This window comes from Pongo pygmaeus, chromosome 15 (assembly GCF_028885625.2).
Source record: "Pongo pygmaeus isolate AG05252 chromosome 15, NHGRI_mPonPyg2-v2.0_pri, whole genome shotgun sequence".
Classification (NCBI taxonomy): Eukaryota; Metazoa; Chordata; class Mammalia; order Primates; family Hominidae; genus Pongo; species Pongo pygmaeus.
In genome coordinates, this window is record NC_072388.2 from 51,560,577 (window position 1) to 51,572,742 (window position 12,166).

Sequence of the window (12,166 nt, forward strand, 5' to 3'; positions counted from 1 at the left end):
CCACTGCACTCCAGCCTGGGTGACAGAGTGAGACTGTGTCTCAAAATAAAATAAATAAATAAATAAAAATAAAAAAGGCCGGGCGCGGTGGCTCACACTTGTAATCCCAGCACTTTGGGAGGCCGAGGCGGGTAGATCGATCACGAGGTCAAGAGGTGAGGAGTTCGAGACCAGCCTGACCAACATGGTGAAACCCCATCTCTACCAAAAATACAAAAAATTAGCGGGGTGTGGTGATGCACACCTGTAATCCCAGCTACTCAGGAGGCTGAGGCAGGAGAATCGCTTGAACCCAGGAGGTGGAGGTTGCAGTGAGCCGAGCCGAGATCGCCATTGCACTCCGGCCTGGGCGACAGAGCGAAAAAAAAAAAAAGAAAAGAAAAGAAAAGACAGTATTTTAATCTTATGGGACTACCGTCACACATGTGATCTGTTATTGACCAAAACATCACTATGCAGCACATGACTACACATATTTGTTACTATGTCACAATATTACATAGACATAATCTTTTATCCTCTTTTTTTTTTGAGACAGAGTCTTGCTCTGTCACCTAGGCTGGAGTGCAGTGGCGCAATCTCGGCTCACTGCAACCTCCGCCTCCCAGGTTCAAGCGATTCTCCTTCCTCAGCCTCCAGAGTAGCTGGGATTACAGGTACCCGCCACCACACCTGGCTAATTTTGTATTTTTAGTAGAAATGGGGTTTCACCATGTTGGCCAGGCGGGTCTCGAACTCCTGACCTCAGATGATCCACCCACCTCAGCCTCCCAAAAGTGCTGGGATTATAGGCGTGAGCCACCTGCGCCTGGCCCCTTTTATTCTCCTTTCCCTCTTCCCAACCTACAGGCTTCCACTAGTATCGGCAACCCGTCCCCACATTCCCTCCTGTACAAATTACCGACTGGAAGTAAATTTGATACTCTTTCTACAACAATGATTTGATAATTTTGTAAAATATTCAGAAACCAATGGTTCTACAATGCCCTAGTCTAAATTCTATCGTCTATTGTTAAATATGTTCCAATGTTATCCTGAAGGAGCTCGGAGGTCTATTCCCCCATAAACTGGCTCAACTCATTTATTCACATCTTGTATTTTTGCAAGGATGTTCTTTGTTAGTATCATTCTTTCTGCTTGGACTGCCTTTTCCCATCAAAAACCTAGCCACTGGAACTTAAAAGCTGAATTCACAAACTTTGTTTGGAATTGTTTTCTGAATTTCAAAAACATTATCTTCCATAAAAGTAATTTAACATTTATATATTACCTCCTTAAGTATAGTAACTGTTTTTCCACTAACCTATAAACTACTTAAGAGTAAGGATTGTCTTATTTCTTTGTATCTTTCAAAATGCAATCAGTACATAAATACAGAAAAGTTACAAGGCTTGTGACCTTAGAAGACTTTTTACTGTGCCATAATTTCTTATCCTCAAAATGTGGGTATTAACAGAATCTACTGCAAAGAGCTGTAGTGAGAATTACATGGGTTTCCATTGGTAAAGTGCATGAAATAGTGGTGGGCACTGCACAGTAAGTGCTCTGTAAGTGTTGTTTTCATTATTAGTACCGTCATCATCTCAGATTTTAAAAAAACAGAATGAACTAAATTAGTAAGATTAATTTAGATATTTGCTGAAGGGACCCATCCTAAGTAATGGATTTATAAATTTGTGGCTGATGGAAATGTGGGAAACTGCAATGTTCAGTCCAGGTGTATGCCCATGATTAAAGAACAATATAACCTAATTAATTAGCCACTTAGCTTCCCAACAGACATCACCTGCATGCCTGCTGAATGCCATATGCTGAGTTAGGTTCTGGTGACAAAAAGGTGACACAGCCCCTTCATGCAGTGAGCTCACATTAACAAGGAAGAACGCACAGTATAACAATACCAAACACAGAAAAGTCTGCTGACTTATGACAGAAGGATGCCTAATTCAGATTGGAAAAGTAATGAAAGGGAATCTAAGAAAGCTCCTCAAAGGGGCAAAACCTTTAAGGAAAAAAGGTAGGAAGGCCAGGAAACCAGAATATGCAAAGCAGAGAGAAGGCTGTTGTGTTTTTTTGTTGTTGTTGTTTGCTTTTTTTTTTTTTTTTTTGAGACGGAGTTGTCACCCAGGTTGGCTCACTGCAACCTCCGCCTCCTGAGTTCAAGCAATTCTCCTGCCTCAGCCTCCCAAGTAGCTGAGATTACAGGTGCCCGTCACCATGCCCAGCTAATGTTTGTATTTTCAGTCAAGACGGGGTTTCACCATGTTGGCTAGGCTGGTCTCAAATACCTGACCTCAGGTGATCTGCCTGCCTTGGCCTCCCAAAGTGCTGGGATTACAGGTGTGAGCCACAGTGCCCGGCCTGGTGCTGTTTTGTTTTTTGTTTTTTGTTTTTGTTTTTTGAGATGGAGTTTTGCTCTTCTTGCCCAAGTTGGAGTGCGGTGGCACGATCTCAGCTCACTGCAACCCCCACCTCTCGGGTTCAGGTGATTCTCTTGCCTCACCCTCCCGAGTAGATGGGACTACAGGCACGTGCCACCACGCCTGGCTAATTATTTTTGGTACTTTTAGTAGAGACAGGGTTTCACTGTGTTAGCCAGGATGGTCTCGCTCTCCGACCTCGTGATCCCCACCTGCCTTGGCTTCCCAAAGTGCTGGGATTACAGGCATGAGCCACCGCGCCTGGCCTAAGTAAGGTTTTAAGGAACAATGCATTAACTAAATAGTGGTGGTTTTCATGACCTAAATACTAAAAAAATTTCCAATTTCTGCCTGAGTCCAATTATGATACTATTTCTTTTTGACTCTCTGAACAAGAGAACTGGGCTTCCTCTTTATTGATTCAACTATTAACACCTGACATGATGATTTGCACATGAGAGAAACTGACACTGGATAGTGATTTCAGGACAGAGAAAAATGCTGAAGGAGAGTTTTTGTTTTTTTTGAGACGGAGTCTCACTCTGTCGCCCAGGCTGGAATGCAGTGGCACGATCTTGGCTCACTGCAACTCTGCCTCCCGGGTTCAAGTGATTCTTCTGCCTCAGCCTCCCAAGTAGCTGGGACTACAGGTGTGTGCCACCATGCCTGGCTAATTGAAGTTTTTGTTTTTTTAACTTGACCACTCTTCCTGACCTACATGATCCATTTACCCACCACCAGAAAGACAAAGGTACACAGTCCACAGTTCTTACTTTGAGTCCATTGCTTGGTAAAAGTCTTACCTGATCCAGGAGTGATAAGAGGCCCCTCTAATTCAAGTGCCTCATCTTCAGACTGGTCATCTAGCTTCTTCTTTTTTTTCTTTGTTGGATCTCTGGGTTTCTTTAAGAGAGAAAGTTCTTCGGGGTGTCTGATATCTGTTAATAAAATAGATTGTTTTACTAGAACAAAGGAAAATTTAAACATTTTACACTTAGTAACTATCTATTGTTTCAAGATAAGAATTTGTAACTTCCTTCTGTATGTCTGACTTGTGTCAGACATTGATGTCATGCAAAACACTGATTATGACACTTAAACTACCCAAAGCATTCTTAATTCGTAACTATATAATAAATGTAATGACCTCAAAGTGGAAATAACAATCTACTAGGGTACGGAAAGAAAATATTAGAAGCCCTTATTTATATATTTATTTTTTAACTAAAACTGGAAGAAAAATTGAGTTTATATTATATGTCCTTCACTCATTCTGTATGTCATAAGGTACACATGATAAATGAAGTAAATGTAATGATACTTTTAAATCATTACCAAATCCCTGGTTTTTTTTTTGTTTTCTTTTTTTTTGAGACGGAGTTTCACTCTTTTTACCCAGGCTGGAGTGCAGTGGAGCAATCTCGGCTCACCGCAACCTCCACCTCCCAGGTTCAAGTGAATCTCCTGCCTCAGCCTCCTGAACAGCTGGGATTACAGGCATGTGCCACCATGCCTGGCTAATTTTGTATTTTTAGTAGAGACAGGGTTTCTCCATGTTGATCAGGCTGGTCTCCAACTCCTGACCTCAGGTGATCCGCCCGCCTTGGCCTCTCAAGTGCTGGGATTACAGGCGTGAGCCACCATGCCCGGCCCCAAATCTCAAATTTTACTTGATTCAAATATTCTGCCCTGTATCAAATGGCTACAAGTTTCTGATCTATTTTCATTTGAGGAGTCTAATAACAAGGAAAATGGTTAAATGAAAATAACAAAAGAAATTAAAAATGACCCAACACACACACACACACACACACGTAATATATGTTCACAAATTCCAAGACTCAATTTTGTTAAGAAGTCAATTCTCCTCAAATTAAGCTAAAGATTTAATGAGATGCCAGTCAAAATTCCAATTTGCTTTTCTGTAGAAGTTGATAGATTGTAAAATTTATATGAAAATGAGAACAATCCTAGAATAGTCAGACATTCTTAAAAAGAACAAAATTGGACGACTTACACTAACTGATTTTAAGACATCATAAAGCTGTATCAATCAAGCCACTGAACTTACTGGCTAAATGATAAGACGTACGATGAATGAAACAGAAGAGGGCCCCCAAAACAGACCTACATATGGGTGATCAGAATTTTTTGACAAAGTTACCAAGGCAATTCAAGGAGAAAGAAAAATCTTTTCAACAAAGTGCTGAACAATGATTCATATATATATTTTTTAAAGACCATTAACCCTTATAAAGATAGCAAAAATTAATTCTAAATGACCACTGATCTAAATGTAACAGCCAAAATAATGAAACTAGAAGAAAGCGTAAGACGACAAAGATTTCTTAGATAGGATGCACAAAAAAAGGAACCACAAAAAATTGTCCTTTATTTAAAAAAAAAAAAAAACAAAACCAACCTACCTACTCTTTAAAAGACACTGTTGAGAAAACAAAAAGGCAAGCATATAGTGGGACAACATATTTGCAGCACACATATCTGACAAAAGTCTTGCATTCTGAATATATAAAGAGCCCAAACAACTCAAGAAGACAAATGAACTAAAGATCTGGACAATCACTTCATCAAAGAAATATGACCAAGCAGCACATGAAAAGATACTTGACATTATCAGTCATCAGGGAAACACAAATTAAAACCACAATGAGATAGCAGTATCCATACATCAGAGAGGCCAGCATTAAAAAGACATTACTACTCAGTGTCAGTGAGGATGTGAAGAGGAACTTGAATTCTCATAAGCAGCTGGTAGGACTATTAAATGAGACAACTTTTTGATAACAGCTCAGCAATTCTGTATAAACATGCATGTACCACACAACTCAAGACATTCTACGCCTAGTTATTTACCCAAGAAGATGAAAAGCACATTTGTAATAACTTGATTTATAAAAGCCAAAACTGAAAATAACCCAGATGGATAAACAAAAATGTGATATTTGCAAACCAATGGTATACTACTTAGACAATGGAACACAACTCACCAATCAGTAAAAAGAAACAAACTATTGACACATGCAATAAAATGAATGACTCTCAAATTTATTATATTAAGTGGAAGGCAAATTAGAAAAGAGTATATGTGATTCCATTCACAAAATTCCAGAAAATGCCAACAAATCCATAGTGACAGAAAGCAGATCAATTTACTGGTAGCTGAAGTTTGACAGGAGACAGAAATATTCTGAATCTTGATTGTGGTGGTTTCAGAGGTATAAATATCTGTCACAACTCAAATTTCACACTTTAAACGGATACAGTTTGTTGTGTATCTATTATACTACAATAAAGTCAATTAAAAAACAGTGTGAAATGATGAAGAACCCAAAAATTAACAATAAAAAAGAAAAGCCGCAGAAAGGAGAAGCAATAGGTCTACAGTCATGCGTCACTTAATGGGGACGTGTTCTGAGAAATGTGTCCTTAGGCAATTTCATTTTATTTTTTGTAGAGATGGGGTCTTGTCATGATGCCCAGGCTGGTCTCCAAACTCCATGGCCTCCCAAAGTGATGGGATTATAGGCGTGAGCCACTGCACTTATTTTAAAAATTTATTTAAAAAATAAAGTAATTGCACTATGATGTTACAAAAGCTACATCATCACAAGGAGACAGAAAATTTTCAACTCCATTATAATCTTAAGGAACTGTCACTGGATATGTGGTTCATCGTTGACCAAAATATTGTTATGCAGCACATGACTGTATATCACAATGTCAGGTAGCACTACACTATATGTCAGAGTATGAAGAGAACAGACAACACAATTCATATCACTACAAAACTTGTAAAGCTATAGATTGCTAATGACTGGATCAAAATTTTACATGTGGCAGTTTACAGCTGTAGGAGCCCAGGACATCCACTAGATTCAACCCAATATAAATTCAGAAAGCTTTTTGTTTGTAGGGGACCTGAAACCAGGATCCTACCATGTTGCTACAGAGTTGATGAGGCACAATTTAAGGTGGAAGCACACAGCCAAACTACCTAGATTCAAATACTAGTTCCACTATTTATTAGCTGTGTGACTCTGGGCAAGCTACTCAGCCTGTCAGTGTCTGAGTTTCCTCATCTAAAATGAGAATAGTGCCTCAGGAGGTAGTTGTATAAATTAAATGATACATAACAAATGCTTTGTAAGTATTTGTGTCTTAATGTTTTTCCTCTAATTATAAACCAGCTAACAACAGAGACCTGGCACAGTGGCTCACGCCTGTAATCCCAGCACTTTTGGAGGCCAAAGTGGGAGAACTGTTTGAGCTCAGGAGTTCAAGACCAGCCTGGGCAACCTAGGAAGACCTTTTCTCTACAAACAATTTTTTTTTTTTTTAATTAGCCAGGCATAGTGGTGCACACCTAGAGTCCCAGCTACTCAGGAGGCTGAGGTGGGAAGACTGCCTGAGCCTGGAGGCTGCAGTGAGCTGTGACTGGGCCACTGCTCTCCAGCCTGGGTGACAGAGCAAGACCATCTCCAAAACAAATAAAACACACAAACACACACACACCATGGCAGAAATTTGGAAGTTACCCCCACCAAAAAATATAAATAACTGAATCATTTAAAATGTGTTATTTCAGTACCATAAGACAGGGCAAAAAATAAAATGTGTTCATAAAAGATGAAATATGACTAGTAAATCATTTTAACAACTGCATATTCTATGTAAATAAATCATAATTTAATCACTCTTCTAATACTGGGCCCATTATAAATAATATTTAATAATTCTACAAACATCTATGTCCATCTTTTTCCATATTTTATTTCAGAATTCACTGGAGTAGAATTACTGGACTAAAGGTTATAATAATTTTAAGGCAAAGATGGAACAAGATGGATATATGTTCTTGTTTTATGTCTTTGATTAGTAACATACATCTTCTCATGTGTTTTTAATAATTTATATATATTTTCTTCCTTTTCTCATTTTTCTGTAAGATTTCTTCAAATCAAAGTTCATTTGCATGTAAAAATTTACATGGTAGCAATTACTGCAAACCACACTGGACTTCTTTTTTTAAAAAAAATTTTTACATAAACATTGTCCATGTTTAAATAAGAAGTCCAAATAAATTATTTTAATAAGTATGTGGGTTTTGGTCAGGTTTTCTGTTGGTTATTTGAACGTTACTCTTAGAAACACTCGGTCAGGCACGACGGCTCACGCCTGTAATCCCAGCACTTTGGGAGGCCGAGACGGGTGGATCACCTGTGGTCAGCAGTTTGAAATCAGCCCGGCCAAGACGGTGAAACCTCGTCTCTAGGGACATGGATGAAATCGGAAATCATCATTCTCAGTAAACTATCGCAAGAACAAAAAACCAAACACCGCATATTCTCACTCATAGGTGGGAATTGAACAATGAGAACACATGGACACAGGAAGGGGAACATCACACTTCGGGGACTGTTGTGGGGTGAGGGGAGGGGGGAGGGATAGCACTGGGAGATATACCTAATGCTAGATGACGAGTTAGTGGGTGCAGCGCACCAGCATGGCACATGTATACATATGTAACTAACCTGCACATTGCGTACATGTACCATAAAACCTAAAGTATAATAATAATAAAAAATAAAAATAAAAAATTAAAAAAATAAAAATTCAGTTAAAGCAAACAACAACAACAACAACAACAACAACAAAATACAAAATTAGCTGGGCATGGTGGCGTGTGCCTGTAATCCCAGCTACTTGGGAGGCTGAGGCAGGGGAATCGCTTGAACCCAAGAGGCGGAGGTGGCAGTGAGCTGAGATCGAGCCATTGTACTCCAGCCTGGGTAACGAGAGTGAAACTCCGTCTCCAAAAAAAAAAGAAACACTCTGGGACATAACTAGGTTTTTATTTTGTTCTGTATTTTACAGGCTATTTTCTGATCGGTTTCTGAAACCTGAAAATGGAATTAACAGAAGAACTATCCTGAACGAATATGTGACCACAGAGCAGGTGAATATAACTGCTCTTTAATTATTAATAAATTTGGGGTAAGTATATCTAATAAAGAGCAGAAATCATGTTAACAAGTAAATACTTGCTCCTTAAATTCTGCCACTTTCTTGAAAACATCTAGGCACATCTGATTTAAAAAAAAAAAAAACTACAGCATTTTTCAGCTAAAGTTACACAATTAAAAATCAAATATTTTCTTCATTCTTGTATATTTAAGATATAAAGTTAACCCACTTATCCTCAAATGTTATTTTTGGGGTTTCATGGATTAGCAATAATTACTATAATTAGGTAGGTTCAGAAACTAATAAGTGATTTCAAGTATACCCTTTGAACCTAAGATTTATCTAATACAACTGCATCATTACTTCCTAGAGTTATTTTTAAAGGAGTAAGATTTAACATGTGAAGAGATCTAATGGTTTATGAATTCTACTTTTAATTCACAACGTACCCTCAGCTTTAAATGCCATTGGGGCCATACTGGGATAAAATAAAGGCATTAGAAAATTCCAAGCCTCTGAATAAACAGTTGTCTACACTGCTTCAACATTAAGTGGAAGCAGGGTGGTGGTGGTAATCTCTCTCTCCACCCATTCATTTCTCCAAAGTAAATCAAGTACTAGTATGTGGTGAAAAATCTAAAAAGTATTGAAGGATAAATAACAAATCCTTATATAACGAATCTCATGCCTGAGATATCATATGCTTCTAACAAAGTCACCACAGGTACTATTTAGTGGGAGACAGTAAGGCAAGCAATACATTTTGAAAAGTTCTCCCAAATGTTTCTGGCATATCCCCCAGGTTTGAGAGTCACTGTACTACATGACTCAAATGTATTTTTGTTCCTAGGTCATTTTCTGTCTGGCTCACAAACCAGGTAGTATTAAATGTATATTAATATGCATATTTACATTAGTAAAAGAATATTATTAAGTAGCTTTTTTGTCTGTCTTAAGTAGATAAAGCAGTTCTTAACTAGATGGGCCCATGAGAATTGCTTGTAAAATCAATAATAATAATATTAAAAATACATGCTGGGACCATATCCCCAGATTTTTGCAGTAGCTCAGGGCTCCAGCAGCTTGTTTTATAGAAGTTCTGTAGGCAATTCTGATTCCAGCTTTTTTTTTTTTTTTTGAGATGGAGTCTTGCTCTGTCGCCCAGGCTGGAGTGCAGCGGTGCGATCTCGGCTCACTGCAACCTCTGCCTCCCAGGTTCAAGTGATTCCCCTGCCTCAGCCTCTGGAGTAGCTGGGATTACGGGTGCCTGCCACCACACCTGGCTAAGTTTTTGTATTTTTAGTAGAGACAGGGTTTCACTGTATTAGCCAGGATGGTCTCGATCTCCTGACCTAGTGATCTGCCCGCCTCGGCCTCCCAAAGTGCTGGGATTACAGGTGTGAGCCACTGCGCCTAAGCCTCCAGCTTCTTGATAATCACTAGCTTAGGGAAAGGAGAGAATGAAGGGTAGCAAGAATGACTTCTTATTTTTCTAATGGTAGGTAGTTCCATATCGGAATTGGGTGGCCAAAGGCTGCATATGAAGTGTGAAAAAGTGGTTTTCATTTCATTACAACAATAACAAAGTAAACCTAACTCTCTACATTAAGATACTGATTATTTAATTGACATGAGAATTTAGGACTTACTGATTTACTGTATGCCTTGCATCAAGAAGTAATTAATAGATTTAGAAATCTGTATAAGATGTCTACATGTGTAAGAGTGGGGCTGGAGAAGAGCATAAGTAATTAAACAAGATTTATATCAAAATAAAACATACCCAGAGAACTGCGAGACATGAAAACTTTAAAATGGTCATACCAAAATACTATACTAATTTATGCTCAATTTTACATTTCAATAAGGATAAGCTAGCATTTATGAGGCACTACACAAAGCAATGCTCCAGAACCTCTATAACAGAATATATAGCAATGAATTTCTTTTTTTTTTTTTTTTTTTTTTAAGACAGGGGCTCACTGTCACCCAGACTGGAATGAAGTGTGTTAGTGTGATCACAGCTCACTGCAGCCTTGACTTCCTGGGCTCAGGCAATCCTCCTGCCTCAGCCTCTCAAAATACTGGGAATGCAGGCCTGAGCCACTACACCCAGCGATAGCAATGAAATTTAATGTTCATTATAATTAGCATGTTATCAAACAGAAGACGAATCTAGTCTAATCTACACAGGCTATATAAATACTATACATATAAAAAAGCATGGGGGTGAGGAATTGAGAAACTGAGGTAAAGAAGGGTTCTCAGGGAAGATAAAGCATTTCTGGTTAAAAAAGTATATTGAATATGTGCATTTATTTTCACTCCTTTTCAAAATCACATAAAAAATAAAGAAAACATAAACCTATAAGGGCCCCCAAAATGGAAGAAAATATCGGATAAGAAATCTCAGAAAAGTTTTGGGAGGCAGAAGTCAGATGGAACAGTAACTTTGTAAACTGGAGAAATATAAAACTAAGGTGTTTGTAGACAGAGGTACCAATGGGAAACACACTGATTCACTGTTCTAATCATCAAACTGAGGCACAAAAAACAGATAGACTACCTGAAAAAATTTAGTCTGCCCCAACATCCCTTTCCTGTTCCATTACTGAATTAAACTCAGGTAACCTATTCCACAGACACACACCCTTTAGGATCCTTTACAAACAGAACCTGAATAGCCCTAGGGAAAAGATCTTTTAGATACTGATGTTTGAAAAAGCTTGCTCAATATGTCTAAATACCTTACAGAGGGATGATGAGCTAAACTCCATCCAATATAGAGCTTCCTATTAGGTACTGATATTGCCCCAGGCTGGGCGCAGTGGCTCACGCCTGTAATCCTAGCACTTTGGAAGACCAAGGCGGGCGGATCACGAGGTCAGGAGATGGAGACCATCCTGACTAACATGGTGAAACCCTGTCTCTACTAAAAATACAAAAAAAACCCAAAAATTAGCTGGGCGTGGTGGCGGGTGCCTGTAGTCCCAGCTATTCAGGAGGCTGAGGCAGGAGAATGGCTTGAACCCGGGAGGCGGAGCTTGCAGTGAGCCGAGATCGCGCCACTGCACTCCAGCCTAGGCGACAGAGCGAGACTCTGTCTCAAAAAAAAAAAAAAAAAAAAAAAAAAAAGTGCCCCAGCATTAAACGTAGGAACAGCCAGCCAATGATTACTAGACACTTGAGAAAGGCTTCTGCGGTGGGCAGAATACTGAAGGTTTAATATCCCTACCCATGGTTACACAAACACCAATCTAGGTACTGCTGTGAGGAGTTTTTGCAAATGAATTAAGGTCACTTATCAACTGATTTTAGGGAGATTATCCTGGGTTATCTGGGTGAGCCCAATGTAATCACATGAGGCCTCCAGAACAGAAGAGGCAAGCAGAAGAGAGATGAGAGACAGAAGGAGTGGTCAGATAAATTCAGAGAGAAGACCTTGACTTGCTGTTACTGGCTTTGAAGTTAGAGGAAGGGGGCGACAAGCAATGTGGAGAGCCTCTAGGAGCTGAGAATGACCCTTGGTAGACAAGCCAGAGGGAACCTTAGTCTTATAATCACAAAGAACCAAATTCTAACCAAGCAAAATTCATTCTCAGAGCCTCCAGGAAGGAACGCAGCCCTGCTGACACCTTAACTTCAGCCACTTAAGAGTCTATAGATGACACAGGTGAGCCACGTGCACACACCTTTAACCTACAGTGACTGTGAGATAAATTCGTGTTGTTTCAGGCTGCTAAATTTATGGTAATTTGTTA

General features: G+C 39.1%; 1 protein-coding gene across 3 annotated transcripts in view; it reads right to left on the reverse strand.

Annotated features, from left to right (window-relative positions):
- Positions 1-12,166, reverse strand: part of FERMT2 (FERM domain containing kindlin 2) — a 93,708-nt gene that overhangs the window by 32,699 nt on the left and 48,843 nt on the right. For all 3 annotated transcript variants that reach the window (XM_054447373.2, XM_054447372.2, XM_063651600.1), the window contains exon 4: positions 3,224-3,358. In XM_054447373.2, the coding sequence (XP_054303348.1) occupies positions 3,224-3,358 (135 nt within the window). The remainder of the gene's footprint in view (positions 1-3,223; positions 3,359-12,166) is intronic.